This window comes from Lynx canadensis, chromosome A3 (genome assembly GCF_007474595.2).
Source record: "Lynx canadensis isolate LIC74 chromosome A3, mLynCan4.pri.v2, whole genome shotgun sequence".
Taxonomy (NCBI): domain Eukaryota; kingdom Metazoa; phylum Chordata; class Mammalia; order Carnivora; family Felidae; genus Lynx; species Lynx canadensis.
In genome coordinates this window covers 124002269-124019756 of record NC_044305.1, presented here as the reverse complement: position 1 = coordinate 124019756, position 17488 = coordinate 124002269, and the positions used below count along the sequence as shown (strand labels likewise).

The 17488-nt window shown below is 37.2% G+C and overlaps 1 protein-coding gene across 2 annotated transcripts in view; it reads right to left on the bottom strand.

Annotated features, from left to right (window-relative positions):
* Positions 1-17488, bottom strand: part of LDAH (lipid droplet associated hydrolase) — a 112640-nt gene that overhangs the window by 19145 nt on the left and 76007 nt on the right. For both annotated transcript variants that reach the window (XM_030311573.2, XM_030311574.1), the window contains exons 5-6: positions 15142-15376; positions 330-412 (exon numbers count right to left, since the gene is read on the bottom strand). In XM_030311573.2, the coding sequence (XP_030167433.1) occupies positions 330-412; positions 15142-15376 (318 nt within the window). The remainder of the gene's footprint in view (positions 1-329; positions 413-15141; positions 15377-17488) is intronic.

The following is a 17488-nucleotide window of genomic DNA, read 5'->3' as shown; positions in this document are numbered from 1 at the left end:
ACATGTTAATATAACTCATTTATTCTATAAATATTATTGAGAGTCTTCTCAGAATAAGGCCCTAGAGAGAAGCATTGATTCTGAAAAAAAAAAAAAAAAACCCTAACAAAAACAGGTGGTAAACTATATTTAAGTATGTATTTAAGTATGTAGTCAGCTTTACTTCCTTCCTATGCAACTTTTAGAACTGCCATATTTTAACTAGAAGTAGAACTCTGTATGAAATCTACAAACCCTTGAGATCTTACAGACTAACCAGTTCTAGCCCTTCATGCTCATTAAACTTTGCTGCCCATCTACTTACTGCTTTGCAGCATTAAAGTGATTACCTTAGATAAATGTGCCCTTATGGTTTCGTTGTCTCTCTCCACCACTTTCATCATTTCTTGGCCTCCAAGGTAGACAGCATTAGCTATATTTAAAAAAAAAAAAAAGTCAAACACTTGGAATATGCAGAACAAACACACATGTCAAATCCACTGTATTTAATTCCTGTTCCCCCTTTTCCTTTCAGCAAGCACTACCTGATGTGAGATATCACTAGGCCAAGAGAGGCGTGTGAGTCAGGCAGTGTGCATGGCCTCCGGACGAAAGAGCATGTCCCACAAAAGAACCTGCTCTTCTCACCTGCCTTTCTCAATAGCAACACACAGCAGTACGATGGCCTAATGTCAGACACCTCAGTAGATGGCGTGTAGTGCACCTGATCAGTGTGTTTTTATGATTTAAGGATTAGAAGCACAGACTTTCACAGATAAATCATGTATACCAGGGAAACTGCATGCAGTTACTAACGTGAAACTATCCTGACTTTTTTTTTTTTTTTTTTTTTTTTTTTTTTATTAAAGATACAACTAAAAGGGTTTAAAGTCAAGGGGCTCCTGGGTGGCTCAGTTGGTAAAGCGTCTGACTTCGGCTCAGGTCATGATCTTACGGTTCATGGGTTTGAGCCCCACATCAGGCTGTGTTCTGACAGCTTGGAGCCTGGAGCCTGCTTCGGATTCTGTGTCTCCCTTTCCTCTCTCTCTCTGCCCCTCCCCTGCTCACGCTCTGTCTCTCAAAAATAAATAAATGTAAAAAAAAAAAGGGTTTAAAGTCAATTTAAAGGCTAAACGTTTTTAATGAGGGTTAGTTCCATTGTACTGACTGCATAATGAGCAAAACTGACCATCTCCCTTTCAAGATGTCACACACCTGAGAAAGAAGAAAACAAGAGACAACATGAATTTATGCGGCTTTCTTGTACTACTATGAAAACTTTCATTCAATGCCGTGTTCCTTTTCATTTGATTGGTATTATTGTCACTTTGCTTTTTTTTTTGTCATCACTGCCTGGTATATGTGTCCTTTTCTTTATTTTCAATCTTTTCTTATTTTGTTTGAAGTATGTCTCTTTAAATCATAGGCTTCTTTAAAAACATAATTTGAAAGTATCTCTTAAATAAAGGACTTAACATAGTCACATCTATTGATCTAAAAGATCTTTGGTCTGGCTCCTGTCATCCTGTTTTGTATATGCTTCACTTTCTTGTGATTTCTAACTCTTCTTTCCACACCCTTTCGTGTGAATGATGAGTTTTCTTTTCCTATTTATCTATTTAAAATTTATTTATTCATTTAAGTAATCTCCACACCCAGTGTGGGGCTTGAACTCACAACCTCAAGATCAAGAGTTGCATGCTCTTCTGAATGAGCCACCAGACGCCCCTTTACTATCTTTTAAAAATTTCTTTTCACTAATAGCCTGAACGCATAAATTCTGTTTTTATTCACTGAATGGTTAGCTGTACCTAAAATTTTGTAAAACCTATTTTTTTCTACTGCGGTCTAGAATTAATCAGTGTCTATAATCTCTCCTTCCAATAAGGTGACTCTTAGCATCCCTGAACCTTCCTCATGCCTTCCTTCTACTCTGTCTCCTCTTAGGAGCTGTGGGTAATAAACTCTTATTCCAAAGGCAGTTGTTCTCCATGTCTGTCATTTTGCCACACTGATTAAAACAAATTCTGGGCACATTTTCAAACAAGGCAGAGGTGGTATGGGGAGGTCAGTGTGGTGGTTTTGTAGGGCAGAGTAGTGGAGTGGGGGAGAGCTACTGAAGGAGGGGCTCCAGAGTCTGCAGAGGGTTCCTCTTCAGCTCCAGCCATGTACTGATTGGCACTATCATGTGAGACACCACCAGAAGCTGGGGAAAGAACCACTTGAAAGGATTTAGATGGAACAGTGTCCAAACTGGAAGTAGTTACTGTTCCTACCAGCCTAGCAGAAAAGTCTTGTAATTAATGGTGTATCGGGGCACCTGGGTGGCTCAGTCGGTTCCGTGCCCGACTTTGGCTCAGGCCATGATCTCACAGTTTGTGAGGCTGTGTTGGGCTCTGTGCTGACAGCTCAGAGTTTGGAGCCTGCTTCAGATTCTGTGTCCCCTCTGTCTCTGCCCCTTCCCTGCTTATGCTCTCTCTCTCTCTCAAAAATAAAAATAAAATAAACATTAAAAAAAGGTGTATCAACTAAAGAACTTGGAAGGGTTTTTGCCTTGGTAGAGGGGTCAAATTAGCCCTAAACTAAATGCTGTTCTGCAAGCAACTAATAAAGCCTAAAAGCAAGAACAGAAAGGATCAAACTATTTCCAAGTAACATAACTGTCCCATAGCAAAGCTTAAGAACATCTACATAAATACAAAAATACCCAGCATCCAACAAAGTAAAATTAACAATGTAAAGCATCCCATAAAAAGTTATCAAGTATGCAAGGCAGGAAAATACAAGATAAGGAAAAAATTAATAAAAACTGACCGAAAAGTGACAAAGATAATAAAATTGGTAAACATTCAAGAAATGGTGCTGGGAAAACTGGATATACACAATGCAAAAGAATGAGTTGGACCATTATCTCATACCATACACAAAAATTAATTAAAAATGGATCACAGTCCTAAATTTAACAACTAAATGTATAAAACTCTTACAAGGAAACATAGGAATAAATCTTTATGATCTCAGATTAGGTAATGAGTTCTAAGATATGACACTAAAAGCACAAGTGAGAAAAGGGAAAATAAATTGGTTTTCATAAAAATTAACACTGTGCTTTAAAGGACACTGTCAAGAAAAGTGAAAAGATAACCCACAGAATGAAAGAAAACTGTACATCTAATAAGGATCTAGTATCCAGAATATATAAAGAACTCTTACAATTTAACAGTAAAAAGACAAAAACTTGATTAAAAATGGGCAAAGGATTTAGACAGGCATTACTCTAAAGAAGATGTACAAATGGCCAATAAGCATGTAAAAAGATGCTCAACATCATTAGCCATCAATGAAATGCAATCAAAACTATGTGATACCATATCACACCTACCAGGATGCTACAAGAAAAAAGACAAACGAAAGTCAGTGTGGACAGGGATGCAGAGAAACTGAAACCCTCATACATCGTGGGTAGCACTGTCAATTGGTACAGGCACCGTGGAAACAGTTGGATGGTTTCTCAGAATGTTAAATATGGAGTTACTGCATCTATCTAGCCATTCCAATTTGTCCAAGAGACCTGAAAACAGAGGTACACACAAAACTTTGCGGGAATGAGTATAGCAGCATTGTTCATGATAGCCCAAAAGTAGAAACAATGTGCATGGCCATCAAATGAGAAATGGAAAAGAAACATATGATACTGCCATACAATGGAATATTACTGAGCAATAATGAAGTACTAATACATGCTACAACATGAATGAACCGTGGACACATCATGCTAAATGAAAGAAGAAAGTCACAAAAGGCTATTATTATATTGTATATAATATACAATATATATTGTATACAATTATATTATTATATTGTATATAATATTGTATAGTATTATATTGTATATTGTATATATATATTATTATATTGTATAATTCCTTTTATAATTAAATGTCCATTATACATTGAGAAATACATTGAGAAAATAGATTAGTGGTTGTCAGGGACTGGGGTAAGGGGGAAATGGTGAGTGATGGGCATGGGGATTCTTCTGAGGTGATGAAAATATTCTAAAGTCACATAATTGTCATGGTTGCACTACTCTGAGAATATACTAAAAAAACAACAACACTGAATTGTGCACTTTAAAGGAGTGAGTTTTATGGCATTTTAATTACATCAAAATTAACCTATTTTTAAAAAATTGGTATTTGCAGATATTGAGAGTTCTATAACCTATACCATATATTTGAGAAGTGAGAAATATTGAACGTGTTAAATAGAATTATGGAAGATATAAGAAAGACTCATATCAAACTTCTAGAGATGAAAAATACACTAGATGGGATAATAGCAGAGCAGACATCATTAAAAAAAAATTAGTGAACTGAAGACAGCAATAGAAACTATCCAAAGGGAAACACACAGAGAAAGAAAGTGGGGGAGAGGGGGACAGGGGCAAGAACAGAACATCAGTGAACCACAAGTGAACTTCAGAGTGGCATCATATACCATGTGATTGGAGTCTTTGAAGGAGGGAAGCACAGAAAAAAATATCTGAAAAAATATTAAAATATTAAAACCATAAACCTACAAATCCAAGAAGCTCAAAGAATTCCAAAGCATAGGAACCATGAAGAAAACTATATTAAAGTACCTAAGGAATTGCTTCAAACTAGTATAAAGAGAAAATCTTAAAAGTAGAGAAAAATGATACACAGTTGATCCTTCATCAACATGGGTTTGAATTGTGTGGGTCCACTTAAACATGGATTCTTTTTGATAAATACAGGACTGTACTGTAAATATATTTTCTCTTCCTTAGGATTTTTTTCTCTTACTTTATTGTAAGAATAGAGTATATAATACATATAATACATAAAATATGTGTTAACTGTTTATGTTATCTGTAAGGCTTCTGCTCAACAGGCTATTAATAGTTAAGTGTTTGGGGAGTCAAAAGTTATACACAGATTTTTGACTGCATGGGGGGTTGGCGCCCCTATTCTCCACATTGTTTAAGGGTCAACCATCTTACTTACAGAGTAACCAAAACTTAAAATGACAGCAGATTTCTTCTTGAAATGATGTAACTAGGAGACAGTGGAGGAACACTTTTAAAGTAATGAAAGAAAAAAAAAGCCTGCCAATCTAGAATTTTATAGTTAGTGAAAATAGCTTTCAGACATACAAAAACTGAAAGAATTAACTACCAGTGGAAGTAAAAGAAATGTTACAAGAAATACTTGAAGCAAAAAGATGATATCTGATGGAGACTGTATCTGCATAAGGACATTAGATGGGGTGCCTGGGTGGCTCAGTTGGTTAAGAGTCTGACTCTTGATTTTGGCTCAGATCATGATCTCAGGGTTCATGAGTTCAAGCCCCATGTCAGGCTCTGTGCTGGAGATGCAAAGCCTGGTTGGGATTCTCTCTCTCCTTAAAAAAAAGAGAAATAGTTATTATGTGGGTAAATTTAAAATACAATTTTTATTTATACCTCTTTATAAGACAACTGACTGTTTAAAGAGAAAATAGTAATACCATATCAAAGAAGTAAAATATATGACAACAATATCACAAATGCCAGGAGGGAGAAAAGGCTTACTGTTGTTAAGTTTCTTACGGTATACTTCAAGTGGTAAGTCATTTGAAGACTATAAAAGTTAAAAATGTTCACTGTAAATCCTAAAGCAACCACTGAAACAGCAAAACAAAGAATGACTAATAAGCCAATGCAGGAGATAAAATGAAAGCATAAAATATCCAATTAACTCATAGGAAGGTAGAAAAAAGCAAAATTGGAACAAAGAACATAGGAGACAAATAGAAAATATATATCAAGATTACAGATTTAAGCCCAGCTCTATTCATAACTACATTAAATACAAATTGTCTCGACATTCAAATCAAAAGGCAAAGTAGGTAAGAAACCAAGATTCAACTATTTGCTGCCTGTAAGAAATGGATCTTAATATAAAGGCATAAATAAGCTAAAAGTTAAAAAACAGAAATAAATCATGCTAACATTAGTCAAAAGAAAAGTAGAATGACTATATTAATATCAGACAAAATGGATTTCAGAGCCAATAATACTACCAGAGATAAAGAGGGTGATTCTGTAGTGATAAAGTGTCAATTCATCAGGAATAAATAAAAGTCCTAAATGTTTATGCACCTGGTATGTTTGAACTTCAAGTACGTGAAGTAAAAACTAACAGAAATACAAAAAGGAACTGACAAATCCAGAAATATAGTCAGAGATTTCAATACTCATCTTCTAATAATTAATTTTTTTAAGTTTATTTATTTTGAGAGAGAGAGCGAGAGAGAGAGAGAGCGAGCATGAGCAGGGAGGGGCAGAGAGAGAGGGAGAGGGAGAGAATCCCAAATAGGCTCCATACTGTCAGTGTGGAGGCTGATGGAGGGCTCTAACTTACAAACTGTGAGACCATGACTTGAGCTGAAACTGAGAGTCGGATCTTAACTGACTGGGTCACCCAGGCACCCTGATATCTTCTAATAACTGACAGAACAGTTAGAGAGGAAAATCAGTAAAGATACAGAAAAGGACACCATCAATCAACCTGACCAAAGTGACATCTATAGAACAGTCTACCCAATGAGAACAGAATATACATTCTTTTTAAGTATCCATAGAGCATTTCCCTAGTTAAGTCATATCCTGGTCCATAAAACATGTATCAGTCCGTTAAAACAAAATCATACAAAATACACTCTCTGGCCATAATGGAACCAAATTAGAAATCAATAACAGAAAGATTTCTGGAAAATCTCCAAATATCTAGAAATGAAGTAACACATTTCTAAATAACCCCTGGGTCAAAGAAGAAATCTAAAGGGAAATAAAAGAGCATTGTGAAGTGAATAAAAAGAAAAACACAACATATCAAAATTTGTGTGACATGACCCCAGCAGTATTTAGAGAGAAGTTTGTAAAGCACCAAAAACCCAGTTTATAAATGGAAAAAGATCTCAAATAAATGACCTCTGTTCCACTGTAAGAAACCAGAAAAAGAAAATTAACTTCAAAGTAGGCAGGATAAATAAGAATGTTCACAGCAGAAATTAATTAAATAGAAGCCAGAAAAACAGTTGGGAAAATAAATGACACCAAGAATAAGTTCAGTAAAACTGATGAACCTTGAGCCAGACTGATCAGGAAAAAACAACATGTGGGAAGACATGAGACATAAAACATTACTAAATATCAGGAAAGAAAAGTGACATCCTATAGATTTTACAGATGCCAAAAAAGATAATCAAGGTAATTTTGTGAACAACTTTATGCTAAGAAATTCAACAACTTAGATAAAAACGTACAAAATCTACAACAAAGACAAACGTTTGTTGTTTTTTTTTTTATATTTTTATTTATTTTTGAGACAGAGAGAGACAGAGCATGAGCAGGGGAGGGGCAGAGAGAGAGGGAGACACAGAATGTGAAGCAGGCTCCAGTCTCTGAGCTGTCAGCACAGAGCCCGATGTGGGGCTCGAACTCACGGACTGTGAGATCATGACCTGAGCTGAAGTCAGACGCTTAACCGACTGAGCCACCCAGGCGCCCCCAAAGACAAAAGTTTTAAGCTTACTTGAAAATAGATAACCTGAAAAGTCTTACATCATAGAAATTAAATTTGTAATTTAAAGCCTTTTCACAAAGAAAACCCCAGGGCACGAGGACTTCATTAGTCCACTCTATCAAATATTTAAGGAAGAAATAATGTTGATTCTACATAAACTCTTCCATATATCCTACACATATGTGGATACTGGATTTCTGACAGAGGTAGCATTGAAGAGCAGCAGAAAATAGGTGGTCTGTGGCAGGCAGAATTCTAAATTGAAACAAATAATCCTTGCCCTCCCGGAATCCACTCCCTTTTGAGTGTGGGTGGAACCTGTAAATCTGATGACATATTACCCCCATGACTGGGTTACGTTATAAAGCAGAGATGACTTTAAGGGTGATTATCCTGGTGGGCCCAACCTAATCACATAAGTCCTTCAAAATCTGAGTTTTTCTCTGGCTGGTGGGAGAAGAGGAAGTTAGAGATTCAAAGTGCTAAAAGGATTAGAGGTACCATTGCTGGTTTGAAGATGGAGCATGTAGACAGGAATGGAAAATGACCTCTAGGAGCTGAGAGGGACCCTGGCTCACAGTGAGCAAGAGAATGGGGACCTCAGTCATAAAGCCACACAAACCAGACTTTGCCAACAACCTGAATGAGCTCTGAAGTGGATTTCTGGATGTGCAGGGCTATTAGGGAGGTTTCTGAGATCCAGGCAATGGTGACTCTTGAGATGAGTGGGAGTTATATGGGAGTTTGCTTTGGGATAATTCATGGGAGGTAAAACCATTTATGTTTTAATCACTTTTCTGTAGTGTCATTCCTCAATTAGAAACAACTTAAAAATCTGAATAACTTGGTAAGGAATTTTATATTTCTAAAAGTAAAGTTTTTATCAGGGAATGTATCTCACCCTACCTTTTTTTCCATTTTTTCTCCTGATAATTTCTCATCTAAGTATACTTTTTTTTTTAAATTTTTTAAGAAAGTAACATACCAGCTTCCTTTCCTGTAATTGCTCCAAGGAAGCCATTTTTTTTCATTCCTCAGAAATGCTCATAACACAACACAGTGGTCAGAAATAATAATACCAAATGGACATGTAATTTCCTAAGGGGAAAACACATTTCTCTTGGCAATGACTGCCAACAGCATTCCTGGAAACCCAGCAGAATTCAGAGTTTCAAGCACCACAGTGAAGGAAATATCCAGAAGTAGGAGTAATGGAAACAAAAACATGAAGGAAAGAGAATGATTTCGGAGAGTGTGAGTTGTTTATTTTTTTTCCATTACAAATCCAAATACAGGTGTAAAAAAACTCGCCAAGGAGTCCGATACTCTATTTTATTTGCTACCATATCTTCTGAACCTGCTTAGTGTTCAAGTGTCACTACAGGCCTTCATGTTGCAGGAGAGTGGCTAATGGAACAAAAGGAGTGGGGGCCGGCGCTGGAGGGACCAGTGGGACTTGCATCTCACAGGCCAGACTAAGCGTCACTAAGCGCTTCCAAGTACACATAATATACGACAGAACACTGCCTTCTGCTGACCTCAGTTACCTGTACTGATGTGATTTTTCATCTTTCTGGAAAAATCCCAACTCATCTTCATGTCTGAATTCATTTGTCTTCTCTTCCCTTCCTTACTTAGGTAGAACTGATTTCTCCTTTATTGGTACTACTCACGTCCTGTGGTTATTCTCATGACAGCCCTAATGGTGATGTATTAAAATTCTTCCATGCTGGAAGTTAACTTAAAGGCAGGAGCTATATTTCATTTATTACTCTTTCCAGTGCTTATCAGAGTATTTGGTTCATGGCAGGTGTCAGTGAGGGTTGTTAAATGAAATGGGAAGGGACTGAACTGGTGTTGGTTTTTTGGGGGGATGGGGGGGTGAGAGGAAAAACCTGCTGCTTTCCTTGAAGCGGTGCAAGAGGTGACGTCTGGCCACAATGGAGGCCAGAAGTGGAGGCAGAAGCACACTGACACCGGTGAGCCCGGCGGGGAGGTAGTGGTATAAGACTGGGACAAATCACTCCAGGCGCGGGGACAGTCTAAGAGCTTCTGCTGAGACTGGCCGAAAATTGGGCCTCATAAAGCACTGGTCTCAGCAGTGGGGGACAATGCAGAGGTAAGTAAACCCACAATTAATGATACAACAGGAAGTTTGGGGGAGATGCATACATAGTTGTCTGAAGTAGAGCTTGGGCACTGGAAGCCAACTTGTCCTGCTGTTGTGGTGGCAGGTGGCCCAGGGCCACTAGTAGGGCTCCACAAAATGCTTCAGTTCGTTTGGTGTTGCCATTATACTGATGATTATAAAAATCCATTTAGTCTGCAAACAGATCATCTTGTTTCTGTGACAGTAAGTTCACCAAAGTGAAAACCACAACTGCAGGTATTTTTTTAGAAAAAATAATACAGCTTTTTAGAGTGGCAGATTATATATATATGTTTATTTAGAAAAACATAGTAAAACCTTCATTGAATGATTTAATTCTAAACCAGAAATGATATTCTAGTGTTGTATCCAATCAACTTTTGTCCTAAATCTTAATACTGACTACACACACACACACACACACACACACACACACACACAACTTCTCCTTCATGCTGCATTTTAGGCTAAACTTCCATTAATTAGTAAAGCTATAGTTGCCTTCTATAAATAGATTTTTCTAAGCTACACACATAAATGAGAGAAGAGGTAACAAAGGAGTCTGATTTTGTCTTACTCAAAAAATTATTCTGAGATTGGATTAAAAATATTTTGAGAAGAAATTTGATTCCGTAATAAAGCTTATGTTTCAGTTTGTTGAAGAGTTCATTTCATATCATTGTACATGTTTTAAAAAGCTATTTCCATATAGATCAAGTAAAGGAAAGATAATGAAAGTTTTTTGCTTGTTTGTTTTTTGTTTTGATTTTTACAAGAATGTATGCAACAAAATAACATAACCTACCAGGAATGACCTTTGTCTCTGCACTGTTTTTCTAGTTAGGTAACTGAGAGGAATTAAAATATCCATTTGGCCTAATGAAAAGACCCCAGAATATTTTTTAAAGTTAATTATCTTGACCTGTGATACTGCTAAGCTAAAATATATTTGCTTTCAGCTTTGATCAGGAAATCCAATTTAGCTGTCTCAGTGAAAAGCCTATGTCTAATGAAATAGAAGAACATCTATTGTAAAGAAAATATGTAGTAGCAAACATTCCAGAATTAAAGTAAAAAACCTCATATATTTTCTTTGAAAACAACACTTAAAACAATTTAATTATGTAAATTCATCTGATGGACACTGTGGTAAAGTTTATAAAGTATGGTAATTGAATTAGGGCTACTCTTTGAATGATGGATAGGAAGTGGTTTTACTCACTCAGTGTGGTGAAGGAGGCTAATACACAGAATCTCAGCCTACAGGAAGGGCCGTCTTTGCCAAAAGGGCAACAGCATTTGAAATACTTGAATATTTTGGTTCCTTGAATTTTTCAGACCTTACTACAACAAAAAAATGTGTGTATAAACTAAAGGATACAGAAAATCAGTTTCTATCTAGATAGGGCAGGATTTATTATCCACTACTTGGACTAGCAAACTTCCTCCGTTTGTTTCTGTAAGATTTCTACTAAAGCACAGACATTACATAATGTGCAAACACTGCAAGCCCTCCTAAAAGTCAAGCTGGCATGTTCAAGGTCACTCTTTGGACGACAGGAAAGCCAGAGAAACAGGTCTACAGAGGATGTCACAGATTGCACAGACCCTGAGAATGATCTTGGAGCTGGTCTTCCTTTGTCTTGATAAACCCTCTCTTTGTGTAACCTAAAAATCATGCTGCTGATTCAAGTGGCTGGTCTGAATACTGATTACATTTACCATTCATGGGATATAAGCTTGGAAGAAGTCCACTAATCACCTGCAAAAGCCAGGGTCTTATTAGTATGGGTATTTCTCAGCTGGGACCTTCTTCCTTTTGTAGTAAGCAAGGTAATAGGAATTGCCTAAAGGATTGCCAGGGCAAGCCCAGGCAAAACAGCTTCTATGGTACTTGTTGCAAGAGGAGGCAAGGGTGATATGAGACCCAAAGGGGATAGGTAGGAAGAGACTGGCTAGCATGATTAAAATGCTTGGTTAAGGATCAGCCTAGGATCACGACTATGAGACTTAACTAAAACCCAAGTAGACAATGAACCAAGAACCCAAAGAAGAAAGACGAGTAATTTTCACCAGCTTTCCCTTTACCCAGTTACACAGATTGAGTAATGGGGAAAAAAAGAGACCGCCAAAGTACTGCTTACATGGACATCAGAAGGCCTGATCTAGAACAAAGAGAACAGAACATCAGAGAAGGAAGGATGTCTGAAATAGGAGAGCTATGTTCCAAAAGTTTGTTTGCACGTTGGTTATTTGGAACAGAGATGAAGTAAGGCAGCTGAGGGCTCAGTCTGCTTTAGAGTCTAATTTGCACATACTGTAACTCTACAGGGGTTGTTGTGTGAAAAAGGAATCCCAGGGCTCCCCAGGCAGCAATGTGGCTAGAAGGTTCTGGTTGCCTTGAGTCTGGGAGGATAGTGTGTCATGTCCAAACTATCTTGTTCCTGAATGCCTGCACTTGGGGCCACTGAAAGATGCAGCAGGAGGTCAATCACTATAGCTGAAAGGAAGATTCCTTTCTCTGAAGTGCAGCTTATACAGCCTACTTCTCTAAAAGGGTGCTTATAACTCCGGTAGAGAAAAATTGGAAAACATCTTTAATTGTCTTTTAGTTAAAAACATTAAATACTTGACTATATATCATATGTGTTACATAGTTACTAAATGTATATAGAAAAACAAATAAAACTTTTGTATACTCCATGTCCTGGTTTGAGTTTAGAATATATTTCTATTTTTTTTAATGTTTATTCATTTTTGAGAAAGAGAGAGAGACAGAGAGACAGAACACAAGCGGGGTAGTGGCAGAGAGAGACACAGAATCTGAAGTAGGCTCCAGGCTCTGAGCTGTTAGCACAGAGCCCAATGTGGGGCTCAAACTCACGAACCATGAGATCATGACCTGAGCCCAAGTGGGACGCTTAACTGACTGAACCACCCAGGCACCCCTGGAACATATTTCTAAAGAGGTATAAGAAAAGCACAGGTAGCTGTCTACCTAATGCCTATCAGAAACTCATGTTTTGGGTGAAGTGTTCTATAAATGTCTATTAAGTCCTGCTGGGTGAACACTGTGGTTGAATTCTTCTATATCCTTGCTAATTTTGTCTTGTTCTATCAACTGTTGAGAGAGGTGTGCTTAAGTATCCAACAATAATCGTGGATTTGTCCATTATTTCTTTCAATTCTATTGGTTTTTGCTTCATATATTTTGTAGCTGTCTTGTTTGGTGCACACATGTTTAGGATTGCTGCCTTCTGTCTTCTTGGTAGACTAAACCTTTTATTATTATTGTGCAATGTCCCTCTCTGTCCCTGGTAATTTTTTTTTTGTTCTGAAGTCTACTTTATCTCATATTAATACAGTCATTCCTTATTCCTTTTGATTATTGTTTACATGATGTATCTTTGCCCATTCTTTTACTTTCAATCTATGTATATATAATTATACTTGAACTGGGTTGTCTGAAGATAGCATATACTTAGGTAATGCTTTTTAATCCATGTTGTCAATCTTTGTCTTTTAATTGGTGTATTTTTTCCATTTACATTTAATGTAATTGGTATGTTAGAGCTTGTATGCCATTTTATTATTTGTTTTCTATTTGTCAAGGTTTTTTGTTTGCTGTGTTCCCTAACATGCAGGGGTTTTAGCACTTAGTAGGAAAAGCAGGGAAAAGTACATCTATACCATCCTCCTGGAAGCAGAATTCCTTGGAGAAAAATGGAGTCCCTAACTGGAAAATGTTTTTTATAGTTCCCTCTATAGGGTAAAAAGAAAAATACCAAAGGGGGAAAAACTGTAAAGAAAAATAAAATTATTTATTGAAGTAAATGTGGAGTAATTTTATACATGTTTGCCAGAATTTCACGTAACTTCCACTTTGGTTTCAAATAATTTCCAAAGTGTACTGTTCCTTTAGAGATCATCTAGTCTCACCTTTGTTTTGAACAATGACTGAGGGCCAGACAGGGGAAGGGACTAAACTGAAGTCACAGAGTAAGTCTGGACCAAAATGAGTAAGCAAAACCAAAGCAAAACCAAAATGAGAATTGAGCGTTTCTGACTTGCAGTCAATACTATTTTCACTTAGGCCATCTCTTTCTCTTCTATAATATGAGGGAAGGATAAAGGGCTGGACCTTATCCTTCTTTAAGGGACTTCTCCAACTTCAATCTTTGGTGATTTTTATAACTGTCCTTATCCTTGCTTCCTTTCTTCCTATCTCATCTTCTTCCATTGCTATGCTAAGGCTGTAATAAAGAATGGACATTGGGGAAAGTATGGAGCAGACAAAAATCCATACAAATACAGAAAATATATTGAACTTGTATTTGTAATGATTGCTTCTTGCTACATATTTGGAAAAATAACCTTGTATAATCAATCTGTAGCTGTACAACAGGGCTGTGACTTGTTCCTGGATTCATTATGTACATGACTGTGTGGTGCTCTTAACACAGGTGAACACGGTAAGCTTTCTTCAGGAGTCTTGCCATTACGATTAACTGGGGCAGAAAGACAATAGTAGCAACTATGGTAAAAGGAAGCTTAGCACAGTGGTAGACTGTCAAAGTTTAAATACTACCCACTAGTTGTGTGACTGTGCCAATCATGTAACTTCTCTGTACCTCAGTATCTTCATCTGTAAAACAGGGACAGTAAAATACCCAAACCTGATTAGTTTTGAGAACTACAAATAAAAGCTTAGAACGGTGCCATTGTTGTTCTGCAACTGCTGCAGACATTGCTGCTGCAACTGTTGTTATATCATTCGTTGGAGGCTTATTATAAATAAAATATTATATAGACACATTGCACATATTATCATATTTAATTCTGCAATACCCTCTTGAGGTATAGATTAAAAAGGATTATTTTATTATGAAAATAATTTATAAGCATTCTATGAATTAGTATTAACCTACAAAGGTAGATTACATTTAAAAACAAAGGTTGAAGGCAAAAGATAAAGTAGCAAATGTTCCCTGGCACATTCAGAAAATATACTCAGCACAATACCCAGTGTTGTATTACCATGACTATTATTTATTACTTTTATCATTTAAACTCCTCCAAAAACATTTAAAGAGGAAAAATAAAAGCATAGCCTGTTCCCTCTATGGGAATATCTGGCCTGGTTTCCTTGGCTGGTTTCTGTTAATTTCTCACACTGGACTAACAGGGCACACGCTAGACTCCTGCAAATATTCCTTCCCACCATCTGGCAGCAAGAGGGAGAATCAGAAGGGTAAGGTTTACAATTAAAGCTTGATGAAATTAAAATTAAAGCTTCTATTTCTATTTTTATTTTATGTCTGGTTTTAAGCTTTGGGGCTCGATATTCATGGACTGTCTGAGGTTGTTCTCTTACTACTTTCTGATACAAGAATAAACATAAACCTTTTAAAATGTGCTTACCAATGCAGAATGGTTCCAATATATTCAGGACCGAAAATTCGTACTGCACGTTCATCATTTGAAGGCCAATTCTTGTTATCAGGGACCTGATTTTCTCAGGCCATGGTTTAAGTAAAAGGTAGCCAAAAACATAGAGAGCATATCGAAGCCAGCACAGAAGTGGAGTGGCGATCCTGCCGTTTGGTGTCTCAGATAGTCGCTCGATTGTTGGAAAAAGCAGAAAGGAGCGAATTATCTACAATAAAAAACATACTTTGGTGAGAAGTTTCTTAAGGGATAACCCACTGTTTTACTGTTTCTTTTGTATAGTACTGACAAATGACTGGGTTTCAGAATATGACTGAAGATCTGTTCTAAATGAGAAGAATCACCATATGCTGTCTTCTCAGTGCACAAACAATCTGGGGAGCATAGAAGGATGTCCCTTGAGTTATTGGGGTCAATTTTCAGGGTGAGGAGCAAATCAGATTCCTAGATAACTTCCTGATTGTGACAGCAATTCACAATCCCTTTGAAGGATTGCCGAAATTAGGAATTCATATACCATGTTATACCACCTTGACTGACTAATGATAACAGAAGAAAGTAGAGCTACATAATGAACTCTGTTTCTTGTATTTTTAAAATTTTTTAATGTTTTTTTATTTTTGAGAGAGAGAGAGAGAGAGAGAGAGAGAGAGAGAGAGAGAGAGAGAATGTGCGAATGGGGGAGGAGTAGAGAGAGAGGGAGACACAGAATCCGAAGCAGGCTCCAGGCTCCGAGCTGTCAGCACAGAGCCCGACGTGGGGTTTGCACTCACAAACCATGAGATCGTGACCTGAGCTGGAGTTGGATGCTTAATCGACTGAGACACCCAGGTGCCCCTAAAGAACTCTGTTTCTAAGGGCACCTGGGTGGCTCAGTGGGTTAAGCATCTGACTTTAGCTCAAGTTGTGATCTCATGGTTCATGAGTTTGAGCCCTGCATTAGCCTCTGAGCTAACAGTGTGGAGCATGCTTGGGATTCTCTCTCTCTCTCTCTCTCTCTCTCTCTCTCTCTCTCTCTCTCTCCCTCTCTTTTTCTGCCCCTCTCCTGCTCACTCTCTCAAAATAAATAAATAAATACACTTTATTATTTTTTTTTAATATTTATTTATTTTTGAGAGCAAGAGCATGAGCAGGGGAGGGGCAGAGAGAGAGAGGGAGACATAGGATCTGAAGCAGGCTTCAGGCTCCACATCTGTCAGCACAGAGTCCGACATGGCGCCCAAACCCACAAACAGTGAGATCATGACCTGAGCTGAAGTTAGGACACTCAGTCAACTGAGACACCCAGCCACCCCAAAATAAATCAACTTAAAAAAAAATTATGTGTCTAGTCAGCATTTCTTTTACTGATTATATTTGGGGATAGTTCACTTTTTGAAACACTCCTCTATTCCTTACTGTTACCGATAAAAGACAATCTTTAAAGGACCAGATACATTTCTAACAAATGATTTAACCTTAATAAAGTGCAGGCTAGAAACAAGCAAAGCTAGAAATCTCTACATACACAGGAGAATGTTTAAGGACAAAAATATAATTCAACTGAATTCATCAGGATGTCAGGAAGTATATTTTAATAATACTCCACAAGAAAGGAGCATTGCTAAAACATTTTACATTTACCATTACGTACTATACCAATATTTTAAAAATTAATGAAAATAATTTCTATGGGGGATCAGAAAAGGCAAATAGTTAAGCACAGTCCCTATTAACAATACGGTAATATAAATGAAATAGATCACCAGTATTAACAGAGTGTAGAACAGGAAACGAGAATGGACACAATGGTTTTACTTTTTTTTTAAAAAAAGTTTAAGCTAAATATAAGATACATAAAGCATATAAAATATGAATATGCAATTTAATAAATAATGTATAAAATGAACAGCTATGTGGCTCCAGAAGCAAAACACTGACAGCATGGCATCTTCTAATCTCAACTCCTACCTCTCCTCACATCTTAGGTTATTTCTATCCTGACTTCCTTACTTTGCTTTATATAAATACTTACCATTCCTTAATACTATAATCACTTCCTTATTTTGCTTTACATTAATACTTATTGTCCTGTTAGAGACTGAAGTGTCTCTCCCAAATTCGTAAGTTGAAGCCCTAACTCCCACTGTGATTATATGTAGAGATAGGTAATTAAGGTTAAATGAGGTCACAGGGTGCGGCTCTGATAGATAGGATTAGTATCCTTATAAGGAGACTGACCAGAGAGCTCATTCTCTCTTCCCAGGCACACTCAAAGAAGAGGTCTGCTGAACACACATGGGGAAGGTGGCTATCTACCGGCCAGGACGTCTCACCAGAA